Source organism: Anguilla rostrata, chromosome 10, assembly GCF_018555375.3.
Source record: "Anguilla rostrata isolate EN2019 chromosome 10, ASM1855537v3, whole genome shotgun sequence".
Classification (NCBI taxonomy): Eukaryota; Metazoa; Chordata; class Actinopteri; order Anguilliformes; family Anguillidae; genus Anguilla; species Anguilla rostrata.
Window position 1 is genome coordinate 11,913,103 of NC_057942.1, and position 14,942 is coordinate 11,928,044.

General features: G+C 41.0%; 1 protein-coding gene across 7 annotated transcripts in view; it reads left to right on the top strand.

Annotated features, from left to right (window-relative positions):
* Positions 1-14,942, top strand: part of LOC135264971 (lysine-specific demethylase 2B-like) — a 44,092-nt gene that overhangs the window by 5,602 nt on the left and 23,548 nt on the right. For 6 of the 7 annotated variants that reach the window (XM_064354102.1, XM_064354104.1, XM_064354103.1 and 3 more), the window contains exons 3-5: positions 4,526-4,652; positions 5,292-5,686; positions 8,314-8,400. In XM_064354102.1, coding sequence (XP_064210172.1) covers positions 4,562-4,652; positions 5,292-5,686; positions 8,314-8,400 — 573 coding nt within the window. In that variant the 5' untranslated portion in view covers positions 4,526-4,561. Of the gene's footprint in view, positions 1-419; positions 438-4,525; positions 4,653-5,291; positions 5,687-8,313; positions 8,401-14,942 lie in introns of those variants that run through there. The other variant, XM_064354099.1, reaches the window with a different exon arrangement.

The window sequence follows — 14,942 nt, forward strand, 5'->3', positions numbered from 1 at the left end:
CCAGCTGCATACCATTTACCATACTTAGCATGTGGTCAGGGAGAGAGTAGGCCGTTGGTCATAAAAGCACTCAAAGAATATGGTCTTGCTTCTCAGAAGGTTTACGTCAGTAAATATGCAATGGATTATATATTAAGGTGCTAGTGAACACAAATGATACAAATATACATTCATCCTTAATTTTGACTGACAGGAAAGGAGAGCAAATTACAAAACCAACTTTTTTGGTTTTTAAAAAGTCAAATACAAGTGACGATTGAATCCAGACCGGCAAAGGCTATTTGGGTGTTCTAAACTATGGAGCAAAAAAAAAAAAAAAAAACGTCTTTTGTTTTCGCGCGGTTGAAAGCATCACTTGACGATGCTCAGGGCGGGGGAAGTACAGTAACCGAGGTGATTGTGTACGCTATGATCGTGTTGGGAGGCGACACGAGCAGGTCAGAGATTATTATGCTGCCAGTGAGAGATCAATAACTCACTGTACGTGGTACATGCACCGGGGATATTGAGAGTCCAGTATTACCTTCTGTGAGACAGGAAGGCCTGAGACAGGCCGCTATTACAAAACGTGTCAATTAAAATTCATGCTCGAAGTTACACTCAGCTTAACAGTGCTTGTGGTCACTGCATAGATCTTCTGTGCTTCTGGGCGTGATTCTTGTTTTGTGTGCGTCTGTGTTAAAGTGAGTTATTCCTTTGTTTGGATTTGGGGATTCAGCAATGGTAAATCAATGTAATAGTGATTGTGATAGTCCGTGAGATACAACAGGCAAGCTCTTCACACAGCTGCTACCGGATGTAATCTGTTGCATTCTTTTTCCTCTGAAAAACAAATGACCTTTGTCGTTAAATCTATGAATGGCATTGAAAATGTTCCCACGATGCATTTTTGAAAAGCGATAGCTAACATATACTTTTTGCTTAAAGCCAATTTGCGTAGCTGAATTTTGTTCCCTTCGGAGGGAAATTGTGGCCTTCTACGTCGCCTGTTCCTCATATGTCTTGTCATTTAAACCAGCGAGATAAAGATACTCCGCATACAGAAAATTCCTCACCATGCAATTACCGTGGTGGGAATTAAGTGTTCTTTTGTCCTCTCTGTTACTTAGCTTGGTATCGCGTGTCTCTTTTAAGACTCCTAAGCGAATTCAGATCTCCGTTTGTAATTGGTGATTAGAACAGCAGAAGCCTTATAGACCGCCTGTATGTGTATGCGGCGGGAGAAAATACTTATATTGTGTTTCTGCTTGGCTGCACCTAAATAAGAGTTCCGAAGTAAAAACGCATCGAAATGTGTTCAAGGTTACAGTTAGACTGCAATGGGGTTTCATCATAAGTGAAGTCCTCAACAGGATCATTGACTTATTAATGTAAAATCCTGTCTAAACTAGCCTTCCTCCTTCCTCAGTGGAATACCTAGTGTGCCTTACCACTGTGTGTTCCCGAAGGGTGCATTGCAAAAGGCAATATTCTCAGATGCATGGCTGAGCAGCCTCGAGCATCCTGCTGTTTGCAATGGGTCACCTAAGGTGCTCACTTAATAAATGTCTTAACTGCACCAATCATGAGAAATAGTTCTTTTAAATGTGCCCCCTTATTTACGGTGAACTTCGTGTCCGTAGTCCTTTGAATGGAAAGTGTGTGGTATCTAGCACATTACAAGATGCTTGACTGTTCAAGGATTGTTTATAAATTCAGACAGCCGCTGCAAAGCAAAGTGGTGCATACATATTTTGGAGTAATTAGGACATTTTCCGTGTCCTCATTGCATGGATAATGCATAAGCAGTATGCTCTTGTTTCTGATCGACAAAACTGCTATATTTTTCTGATGTTGTATAGTCTGCACACTGCACACATCCATTGAGGACCCAGGTCTCAAATGAAAATTAAGGTTATCTTACATAGCAACTTGGTGCTGTAAATGTTGAGTTGTGTTTACTCATTGGGTGTGGGCGATTTAAATATTCTGTCTGTGGTTTCGAAAGAAGATCCATTTTTATTTCCCATATTTCTCTGGGTATGTGCTCTGTTTGCTATGCCTTGGAGCACAGTTTCCCCCATTTTAATATGCTGGGGATGGAGGGAGAGAGAGAGTGAGTGAGAGAGAGAACACTAATGAAAGTACAATCATTTGCATTAATTCAAAATTGGGGTACTGGCCGGGAATGCTAATGGTTAGACAGACTGGAAGCACTGCATGCATGGATGCCCGTTTATATTACAAATGACACGCATATATTTATATGTCCTATGAATCTGTGATTGCCTGCTTAACCACGCTTGTCCTTGGTAGGAACCCAGTATGCTGTGGTTTATTGTGATATTTATTGACATGAGACAGAAGCCTTTGTTTGAAAGAGACAGGGTGAAGTAAGAGACCTGATTGCCAGTCCAGTTTTTTTGCCTAATGTTTCTTTCTGTAGTGCTCAGGGGTTTAATTATATATACCAGTAAGTTGTATTCATGCATTTCTGTGTGAGATGTATTGTTCTGTGTTACTTTTGGTAATGGGTCGGCATAAGAGGACTGCACTGTCAGTCATTGGCAACAAGTCCTTATCAATATATTTGAATGATTAATGGTAAAGATCCAAGGCACAGGAACAAGCTACATGCTTTTTTGCTCCAGTTACCACTGAGAACTATGTATCTGTTTGCATCCATTATGTTTTTTGGTGAGTTTACATTGTTATTCAAATTATTGTGACTCAATCTAGCATGTAGTCAGAAGTTCTCAGAAGAGGGTTTGCCAGTTTTCCATCTGTAAACAATATTATTTAAGACAGTGACTCATATTTCATATTGAGCTTTCATATTGCATTTTAGTGACAGAGAAAAAAAACTATGAAATGTGGAGTCTCTTGGGGAATCTGTTAACTTGTACACCCTTCCCATTAAACATGGTTTTAAATAATCTGCGATCGATACTTGTAATTTAGCTTCAGCATAGTACATGCACATTGAAATCTCTGAACATCGATTTGCATATTATTTTATTGAACAGGTGAAAAGATGCAAATAAAAAATCTGAACACTCTTGCTTTGACTTGCTTAAAGAGTAAGCGAGACATTCTTCTAAACTGTCATTATAACTGCTAGATTTTCCCTGAAAATGAAATATTTTGCTGAAATATTTTGCTCTTCCACAGACTGCATACTCTAAACTAGTAATGTCCTGAAAATGTCTTGTTGGCAAAAAATAAAAAAGTAGAGGCTGTTTAACAGCAAATAAATGCTGACAACACATCATGACACTTTTGGTTAGAAGAGCAGTCGAGTCTAATTATAAATATTGCATTCGTTTCTGGAAGCCACACGGGTATTGCAACCTCAGTAACTGAACAGCCTGGTCTTTGCCTACTAATGTATGACAGAGCATAGCAGTCAGCCTTGAAGGTACAGTCGTGGGGCAGGATTATAAAGAAAAATGTCAATAAAATAGCGCTAACAAGGTGGGAAAGAAATAGCCTGATATTCAGGCAAAAGTAAAAACCTATTTTCTGTATCTAAAGATACTGTTGCTGTTCCAGTAACTGAGAGAGATTTTTGCCATTTGTATTCATAGAGATGCACGAAAGCCATGATTCGATCTTCTCCACGTAAGACTTTCTCTTCCAAAATGCCAGCTTTTCAATAAATTCTGTTTTTCAGAAGGTTCATGGTGGTGGGATCTATTTTTAAGAGCTGTGGCCAGCAATGAAAAAAAAAAAAAACATAATTAAGAGTTGATGTGGTTCCCCTGAGTAATGTGACCTTACTGCAAGATGCCGTTGTATTTTATACAGTGAGAGTGAAAATAATATTCCCCATGGCATTGACATGGCAATCTGTCCTGGTGCTAATATGTTCATGATGAGTATGATTCAGGTTTTATTACTGAAACCCGTTGGGACCATCTGAATATAAGCATCTAATGTCTGCTGTTGTTTCACTGGAATTATTGCCTGGATATTTGTTGCAATTGCCATTACTTGTCAATTTGTTTTTCACACAGGCTTGTCACTAAGTAGCATTATTCTTGAAAGAAAGCATCTGAGCTCCCGTTATGAGCTGGATATTCGCAGAAGATACTCCCTCTCCAGAGCTGTTTTTGACTCAAATGTTGTCCGGATAATTGACATTTAAAAATGTTAAAGTTTATGTCTGGATGTTGAATTTAAATTCTATTCATTGTCTATCTTTTGACTGCATGGGCTTATCACTCACAGCAGCTATTTTTGAAAGCAGCCGTCTGAACCAGTTATGCTTTGGATTTTTCTGGAAGGTACAGAACTCTCCGGAGCTGCTGACTCCAGCGTCCCCGGGCTCTGCAGATTCACTCTCTAATCGCCCTGGCGCAGGAGGAACACAGATGGTTTATTAGTGGCACGGGGGCACTAAAACTAAAAATGGCATTCGTGTGGGACTGCTTGTTTACTTCGATAATACTATTCTAGTTGTTAGGTTTCAGACACCAGTACCCTGTCGTTCAACCACGATTATGCAAACATGAGTACAGTTTTAAAAAAGCAATGTTTGTTTCAGGTTCCTGACAAATTGGAGGATCCATTCTAAAATGAGATGTGCTGGTATGTCCTGGAGAAACACTTGTGCTGCTTGACTAAACACTCTCATCAGAGAAAGGAGTTCTGGAGGGACTCGATGTTAATTGGTAAGCGAACACAAACAATGGAAATGTTTCATCGGTGCCCTTCAGCGTGCGGAGTAATGCTTCGGCTGCTGTTCTCAAGAGTTAATAAACAAGACAAGGGCTTTTGCATCTCTTGAGCTTAATGTTCCGGTGTAATTATGTGAGTGGGAACTAATCCAATGGTTCATTAAGAACTCAATGGCACATCTGACCACTGTTTACTTTAACTGCTTTAACTGGTTGTAATAGGGTTTGTATTTTTTATCCCAAAAGAACAATGTCATCTTTCCCCAATCAAAATAGGGAGTATTTATAGGACTTATTATTTCAGTCTGTATCATTATGTAATTTTTATGTGGAATTTTTTTTTATCACAATAGACATATTAGAAGTGACCCAATTTAGAAGTTTCTGTGTTCAGCATTCAAACTGTATGACTTAATAACTGTTGTCCACATGCTGGTACTAGTAGAAAAAACACTGCGATCCTTTAGACATTGGACAGTGAGAACAGTGAGACATTTAAAAAGATTTTTGCCCCCAAAAAAGCCAATACTGGTTAATTGTATGTAATAATGCCCAAAATATGTTGATGGGCAAGACTTCTGTCAGAATCCTTGAGGCCAGCTTCTTTGCTGATGCCCCATGTGACCTCCCCAGATGCTGAGAGGAAGCTGAATACAGAGAGCTTCTCTCACCTGAAACAGGACATGGAGGAGGACCCGTGCGAGGGGCGCATGCGGCCCGAGAGGAGGGATCGTGCCTCCCCTGACGTCCCCTGCTCCCCCGCCAGTACTGCGGCCACCACCACGGCACCCCGCCCCCTCAGGCAGGCCTACGCCGGCAGCCCCGCCCCCGCCGTCCCGCTCCTGGACTTCCCCAAGACCCCGTCGGGCTCGCCCGTGCCAGAGCCCGCGGGAAAGTGGGCGCACCTGACGGAGCTGGAGCTCAAGGGGCTGAAGGCTCTGGTGGAGAAGCTGGAGTCCCTCCCGGAAAATAAGAAGAACATTCCGGAAGGCGTGGAGAACCCCCAAGCCCTGCTGGAGGACATGAAGGTTAGGGTTAAGCCCCCTCGGCTTCTCCTTATCTCACTCACTCATTCAGCAATTTCTTCCTTCCTTTTTCACCAGCTAGGTCCCCTCAAGGAGCAATTCTCACTCAAAAGCAATCATTATTCCGCTTCTTAACATCTTGCCAACGGCGCGTCTGTATAACACTACATTAATCTTGTCGAGGGTGCTGGATTCCACAGAGTCCTATGCCCGGCAGTTAAGGAGAGGCCTTGCTTGGCACAGGTAATGAGCCCAAGGACTGCACTGTGGCACTGCAGTGCAGTAGGTCTGGATTCCTGAGGCCGTTGATGCTCAGATTCCATTGTTACTGTTAGCGCATAAATGGAATCGCATGTAAACAGCGTAGCGGCATATCAGCCAGGAGCAGGAGGCTTGCTGGGAATTCACTTGATGGGCCTGGGCAAAGTTTACAGTTCTACAGGAGCAATATGGCTTGCATAGTAATCCCAGCCGCTGGTGTTCATAACTTTAATTACAAACAACTGCAACAGGAATCCCACAGGACATGTTTCTCTGTGACAAATGAGCCAGTGTCTGCTTACACCCCCCTCCCCCTTCCCTCCAAACTCATTGGCAAATTATTCATCTGTTTGCAGAATACACATTCCTCATCGCTTTGTCCATTAACAAGCATCCTAGAATATCTCATGTTCCATTTTCAAATAGAGCTTTTATTGGAAGCAACCTAAAAGCATTTCCTTGCATTGGAGTACCCTGAAATGACACAGTGTGGATGGGTATAGCTTTTAAGCCATGCAAATTGGCTTGTAGGTGTAAAGTGCAACTGTCACAAGATGTGGGCAGACTGTGATGGCACAAAATGGTGCTATGAGTGTCTTGCAGATGCTCCACTGAGAGTGAAATGGAACATATGTTAGGAGGAAGCATGCTCTAGTTGTGAAAGATGACATTGCTCATCAGGGCTATGGGCTGCAGCAGCCAGACAGCTAAAGTGGATTTAGAGTTTTATTTGGAGTGCCGTATGATAGTGTGTTTTCTTCATTTGTACCATGAAGAGAAACCGTCTTTGCTGAAACCCTTACAAGAGTGTAAAAAAACATGTCTGGGATCAAATCTTTTTAAAAGAATATCGTCGGACTCTGCACTAAAATGCTCTAGCTGTGCTAGCTAATCATAAAATGCAAAAATGAGCATAGTATGGAGAATATAGCCATCTGAGATATATCAGATGTGATCAAAGTTGATGAAATGATGTATTGCTGTTTTATTTGTAGTAAGCACAACAGTATTGTGGTCTGTTTGCGCCTTTAATTTACAAATCAGAGAATACAACAAATCATTTGAATCTTCTGGCATTGTGGCTACAATTTAATATCATAAAACCACATCTGCATGCGGTTTACGTATTGACTTTAGCTGCTTACATTTGTTTCAGTGTTTATATTTTTCCCCAGGAATAATTTGTGTGAAAGATTATGTGTAAGTAATTTTTCCAGTGTGTACTTATTCACAAACAAAAGGCCTTTATAGCAAACAAGCATTCACTGAGTAACATAATTAAATACCATAAAATACCCTCAAGATTAAACCCGGATACTAAGCACTCTTTGCAGCATAACAGTGAGCCTGGAGTCACACAAATCAAAATGTGTGGATGTTGGTCCTCACCTGATGTCACAGCCTGTCTTATTCTTTTAACTCAGTTCCATATAAATGTTGAATAAAACAGTGGTAAAGGCATTGGGGCACAATGGCTGCCCCCCAGGACAGTCCAATAGGAGCTTAACTCATTTTTTGGGCCTTGAAACGTGCAATATTGACAGCATGGCTGTGGCGATCAGTTCCCATGATAGCACAGGTGCATCGTTATCCTGTAGCCAGCGTCACAGAGGAGAGAGTGACATTGGCTGCTGTACAGTTAGACTGATGTGATAATTCCTAACAGATGCCCGGAAGTCCCAGGTCCCTTCATTATGCTATAACTAGGGCCACCGGTTTGTCTCCACCATGTGACCTGCAAGGATTTTAACTTGCATTTCAATGGTTACCCTCCAGGGGTCCCCATAGGCACTCCAACGGCACAGTCAAGTGGCTAATCGCACAACTGAGTTTATAATTGGGACATTTATTTAAAAAGCAGTTAGCTGATCTAATAAGTGGCAAGCCAGGAAGGAATGTGGACATGGAATGGATGGAAGTTGAAAAAGCAGTTAAACAATGCGTTTACAACACATGAGTGTCGCTTGTAAACATCGCTGTCAATCATCATCTGTGTTTAATTAGGGCAATTACTTTATCAGCTTAGATTATTGAGGTGGTGAAAATGCGTTAATTGTTTGAGATGGGGTTTGACAGAGAGGCTGTCACGACCTCTAGGTGGTGGAGGGCTGAAGTGCCATGTGAGAAAACAAGGGGAGACAAACTGGTGGCCCCTAGCCATAACCCACCACTGCATTGCTTGGAATGCTGAGTGTAGGAAAGGGCGAACACAGGGTGTATTACACAGCAGTACTCTTCCCACCCCTTCAGCCCTGTTAGTGAGTGCTAATTCGACCTCAGGAACGGTACGTTCCCAGCAGCATGTTCCCTTTTGCTGTGGAAGTTTGGTGTTCTGCTGCGTGGTTACTGAGCTGTTTGTGTTTCCGCAGGTTGCCTTGAAGGAACATGGAGAGGATGGGGCTAAGCTAGCCCTTGCTGGAGTACCTGTTGTGTGCTGGCCCAAGAAACCAGTGAAGGTAGGGGCCGCTTGGCGGATGATTGTCTTGTCTTGCTCATAGAAAGGTTCTGTGCTTCTGTTCCCATATGACCCTCATGGACTTCAGAAGTAAGACTGGATTCATTAATGAATGCACAGGACAGTGAGAAGCAACGCTGGCGTGGATCTGCATTTCTTAATGCTGGGCGCAAATACAGCACAGCTGTTCCTTGCACCCCTCTCTCCATGCTGTGTCTCTGGTTGCGCGCCATGTTGGCTCTATTTAAAGTAATGTGTCACAGTTGCAGTCCCACAGTGGTTCCTACTGACTGGCCTAATAGCCCCAGGTTGAGCCCTTTACTGATTTAGAGAGAACACAGCAGAGGACCCTGTTTTGTGTTCTTGCAGTCATAGCTTCCAGGGAGACTAATTGTTGGCCTCTTTATCAGTCATGTCTGTGCTGGTAATCTTGAGAATTAGAGACAAAACAGGTTATTGGATTCTGGAGGGGGGTTTGTATATATTGCTTTGCTTTTCGTAACTTCATTATCACAAAGAAGGTGGAAATTAAATCTTTTCTGTTGGTGCAGAGATGTGACTTCAGAAGTTTCTTAGATCTTGGTTGTGGTGCTGCCTTATTGAAAGTTATACCAGCACAAGAAGTCTGCTCTAAAAAAAAGTCTGAAATAGAATGTAATTTGCAATTACAGCAGGAGTTTGCCAGTGCAGCTTTTATCTTTCTCCTCTAAGTTCATTCCTGGGGCTCAGGTGAAAACCATTTGCATAATTTGAGTTCGAAGTCTGCTGTTTGTAATGAGAGCGTAATGTAAAAGAGAAAAGGAAGCCAGAAGAAAAAGATAAATCATTTCAATTCTGCAGCCTTGTCAAATCCCTGGCTCCAGACCCTTCTCTGTGCTGCAGCTGTGCTCTCTCTCTCTCTCGCTGCCACACGGAGTTTCATTTTGCGGTACCACTAACAGACTCGGAATATCTAATGCAGAACAGCAAAAAATGTGGGTGCATTTGCCTGGGCATTTCACTGCCTTGCAAATGGCATATGCATCATTGTGGTATTCCTCACCATGTCTCGCAATTCATTTATGAGATTAAATATAATGCTATGAATAGTTCCTCCTTTGCATGGTGAGATATTCATATTGCTCATCTGCGGTCCTGCGTTCATGTTTGGATGTGCAAATGTCTGCAGAGGTGAAAACAACGCTGCATAAATTCAGGGCTGGCAATGAGCAACATCATAGAATGTCACCGTAATGTGTCACTTCAGAAATATGGAAATGAGTTCGAATCCGCGTTCTAAATAAAGACGTGCGAGGAGAATCGTGGCTCTTATGGTGTAGTGGAGTGATTCAGATTCTTAGACACTTAATGCTGCTGCTGCTGCTGGCTCAATTAGAACGCGTGTTTAGAAATGCATGTGGCAGCAACGGCTGTGCCAGAGCTGTTCCTGATCCTGGCGTTGCGCGTGCCGCCTACAGCGTGCTGGTAAACCGAAAGTGCGACGCCACCTTCCTCAGGTGACAGCAGCCACGTCCTGCTTTTAATGTTTCAGTTAATGCTGGCAGCCTGCCACCGCTGTGTCTGCATGAGAATCCATGCGGTTCGGTGATGTAACCCGAACATTAAGGGGAGCAAATTATCACACTGGGAACAAAAAGGCCATGATGGAAGAAAAGGTTGGGTATAAATAGGTCCTACATGTTCCTGACAGGGGGGGCAGAGATTTTGTCCCTGGCTGCTGAGATATAATTTGTCTGCAGCCGTGGAATTTTGCTGCACGCACTGATCGCATCTCAATGAAGCGATTGTGCCTGGTCTGAGGTTTTCGAGAAAATTAGCTTTTTTTGTAGAGCTTAATTCTCATGACAAGGCCAAGTGGAGCCCTCAGGTTTGCACTGGTATGTGCTAGTGTAAACCCCTTGGCATTTTTAGCAATTTTTTCTTTGTCTGATTTTTCCTTTTCTGTGTTGACTACATAATTGAATGCAATGCTTTATGAACAATCGCACGTTCACAGCATGGACAAATTGACGTATAGCCATATACTGTACGTTCCACATGTCACAAAATACATGCTATATATCTATTTGCCTAAGATTCTCGTATTCAGGCTAAGTGACCTGGCCACTTTTTTCTACCGTTTTCCTTCTCATAAACCTGCAGGAATTTGTGAAAAGACAGTTTGATTTGTTATGGAGGTTACAAAATAAATCAGCTTTACTTGCCAACTGCACAGAACTGTCACAGAATGACCTTCATGTAAATTAATCCGGAGGATAAATGCCTCTGGAGGAAAGGACCTCAGTTCCCCCCATCCTACGAAGAAATTTGGGGATAAGCTTTTATCTAAACTGAGCATGTGTGGATGTTTATTTTTAACAGTCTGAAGTGATAAATGGATGCAAAATAAGACTGCCAGATGACTACACAAACTGCTAGGAAAACATTGAAAGCTTTGCTCCTTTTTATTTGACACAAGGCTGTGACACGCCTACAGATTTCATCAAATTCTTTATAAAAGTTGCAGTGTCAGTGTCAGTGCTGATTCGCTGCGTATACTGATAAGTGGACACATTAAAATATATCAGTATGCCATGTAATATTTTATCATAACATTTTATATATTTTATCTTACAGTTGCCACACTACAAACGTTTGAGGCATTTTCGCAGCTCATGCACCTTATATTCTTTGTATACACTGTCTATTTATACAGCTGCATATTTACTGAAGCAATTGTAAGCAATTGCTCAAGGGCACAACGGCCGGGCCCCACCTGGAATTCACACCCACAGCCCTGGAGTTGCTGGCCCAGTTCCGTAACCATGATGCCACGCTCTGCTAAAGGTTAAGGTATTGACATTGCTGTCAAGCTGTCATATCTGCCAACTGTCATGTCTGCCAAAATATTTTTGTATTAATTCATAATACAATATGCAGTGTTTTATAGTTTCACAAACCATTTGGAAATGGCCACAATCTCTCTGTATCGTCTGTGCTACTTTTTCTAGTTTCTATTGGTTAGTAGAGAGAACTGTTTTGCTTCATAACCCCTCATTTTGTCAAATGTCAAATGTCTCACATATGAATGTAATACAAAATATTCTTGAATCCTAATCAGAATTAGTGAATTCACAAATTCCAGTGATTTAATGACAGTATACTATACTATACTATAGTATACTATACTATATAGTTATACTGTTATATTGTGGAATAGAACAGTGGTAATTGCCCTCGGAACAATATCTGATAGGAACAGGTGAACAATTGCAACATTTGTTTCAGGTTTGAAATAGCCCAGCCCATTTTTCTCTGTATCATATGATCGGTAATAGGCAACAGAAATGCCAGCGATTTAAAAGCCGACATCTGAAACATTTCACAGGAGCGATTTGTGATGATGCACTTTGCTAAAATGTTAATTGCAGCACTGTGTTACAGTGCAAGTTTTTTGGCTACTGCAACCAGGAAATGTGCATGAAAAAACATATCTAGAATGCCGGGCTTATCTAAGATATGTATAAACAGCACCCTTTGTCAGTTAATCTACAAACGAACTTATGAATATTTGACTGTTGTGCATTGCCTTTGTGCATATTGTAGATCCCTGATTTGTAACTACAACACGAGGGGAGTTGGTTACTAGCCTGGTAATATGACATGGAGTAGGGCTAAAGATGACCAGCATTTGGCTCTAAGCAAGCATATTCCATATTTTGTAGCTATTGTTCACATTGTTGTGCCAATTAGCTGATACCAATGGAAATCAAGGTCACATTACATATGTTCATACAGTATTGTAATAATTGAAAATAAGCTGATGAAAAACAAAGTGTGAAATAAAGAATTTATTATGAGAGGAAAATGTTATTGTATATTAAAGATTAGAGAACTGCTGCTCAATCTATCAGCCTGACCACTGAGGCTAATGGGAAGGTACCAATAATGCTGAGATGCAGTTGTCACCAAGCACAAACCACTCATTAATATACTAAACTAATATGCTTCTATGTCGTTCTTGTCTTTACGTTATCTTAGAGATGTTGGGAGAAAAAATTGGCTTTTTTCTGTATTTTGTTTTCCTTGGTTCACTCTAATGCAAAGCTTTTGCTTGTAGTAAGGCTGGATTCCTTGATTTATTGGAGCAGGGGGAGTTGGATCTAAACTTACAGGAATCATTTTAAAAGTGATTGATGCATGTGTTTGATAACAGTTAGGCTATTTGTTGAAGTTGTCTCTCGAAAATACTAAGTGGACAAGTTTGTGCTCCTACCTGATGAAGTCCTTTCTATCTGAAGTCCAAGGTTGGGCAAAATGCTGTTTTAAATGACAAATTAACAATTATTTCCCAGTGTGCAAGGGTCAAATTTTACTGCTTCAGTCGTGAGGTGACTGACATGAGATGATGAATGGGTAATATGACTACAGATCCGCTGTTGGCAGGCAGTTCAATCTTCAGGCAAAACAGAATAATTATTCTGGGGAGAAGGGTGGAGGAACACAAAAATGTGGAGTCACTTTTCTATGGTTTATGCCTCTGTGTCACTGGTTTAGTACCCTATATCTCCATAATTTGGGGGTTCAGCGACATGAGATTCTCCAGTACCAATAGATGATGATTGCATGATGAAGATCTAAAGATCTAAAGCAGACTTTGTACATATTCTATTTTTTAATGTGTTGCCCTTAATGCTTATTGCAGTGCAATTGGAACTGTATACATATATTTACAGCTGTCAGAGTTATTTCACCTAAATGGAAGGCAACGTGATTATCTCTGGAAGTTTCTGTGAGACTAGCGGAAACTGCAGCCTCCCATAATGGATTTCTTTCTCTTGTGCCCACGGGCATGCAGAAGCCATTCACTGCAGCCTGGGAAAATCCAGCAGTGGGAAGGCAATAATGGATTTTTGTGTGTCTCCTGCAGAATATGAAGAAATATTTATGTTGTCACTGCTATGCAAATGGCCCTTGGGCTCTCCAAACTGGCTCTGGTGATATGTCACTTCTTTAAACAAGGAACGTACCCATGCAATATCAAATATGAAAATTTGCATTTTTAAAATTGAATGAAATCAATTTTCTTTTTGGGTTTAGCTTTATTATAAATAGTATATAGGAGCAGAAAGGTTAACACAGTGGTTAGTAATAAAATATCAATTCTGAGGCTAATTTGAGCCACAGCAGTGGGCCTGTGGCAGAAATTTAGGTAGCAACAACTTGACAGGGAATGGATGTCCAACAGCAACATTGTGCATGGGTGCAAGCAGACATTAATCACAGTTATAAAGGGTGCTGAAGGCCCTGTTATAGTGGTTGTGGTGAGGAATGATCACAATGTTCTGATCAGTTTGCATTGAGACGTTAGTATTGAGACCATTACAGATTTATGCTCTGCGCTACTCTTTCAGTCTGTGCGTACTCAGCTGTGACAAATTAACTACTAATTTCTCTAAAGATACGATTAAGTGTTTTTATAGTTTGGAGCAAGAGTAAAGGTCAAGAGTAAACAAATACTTAGAGTGGCCAAAGCACTGTACAGCGCATGATTATGTTATGCCCTTTGACTGTTTATTTTGGAGTGCCTTTGTCTTAAAAAAAAATAAAAAAATAAAATAAATTATCCTGCCCATCCTGATCGAAGGATATTTAGAGGTCATTACTAAGAATGCAGACGTTACACAGTCAGCTAAAACCTCAGTACCAGCCTATGTGGCAGTTAATGAAATGGCTCCACCATTCCTCTAATCAATATTTAAATCCTGCATCCCGGCCACATCTCTGGCTATCCCCTCCCTCTGTAGCCGCTCTTCTCGGTCATAATGCCTGTCTGCACTGTCCCCCCAGTGATGGAAAGAACTTCCTGCAGTGGTCCAGTATCATTGCCCTTCTTCAGGTGCAAACTGAAGGCTCCCCTCTTTGGTCTGAACCTTGTTTCTCCTCTCTTCCCAACCCCCTAACCCTTACTCCTTTTGTACTGGATCAGGTTATTTTATTTTTAAATGGTTTTAGGTTTTAGGGCTTGTTATAGATGTAGTCTGAATGTATTCAGGATCTGTATTTTGGTTCTTGCTTATCACAGTTAGATTACAGTAGTGCCTTAGTGGTGTTACCTACAGTATTGTCAGAAGGTTTTCACCTGTTCACCTTTCACCTGAAGGTTTTCACCTTTATCATTTTGCACATTATGTACTTTACTCATTTATCATTTCTCATATTGCTGTGTTGTAAAATTAAATAAAAATTCAAATCAATGAATGAAGTATTTAGATATCTTCAGAATTATATCTGTAATAAAAACTAAAATAAAAAATGACTTAATTGAAAGTATTCACCCTTTTTTATTATCAACCTAAACTCGGCCAGGTAACATGGCTCATCTGTGTGTATTTTGGGGCCACCTGTATTCAATTACATGACAGCAGAATGAATCTCTCCTTTGTGAGATATGTCATGCTGTCAAGAAGATCAAGGAATAGCCTGCGGAACTTCAAGATGAATTTGTTTGTAAGCAAAAGGCTGGAGAAGGTTATAGTTTTTTTTTATTATGGTGGTGAAACA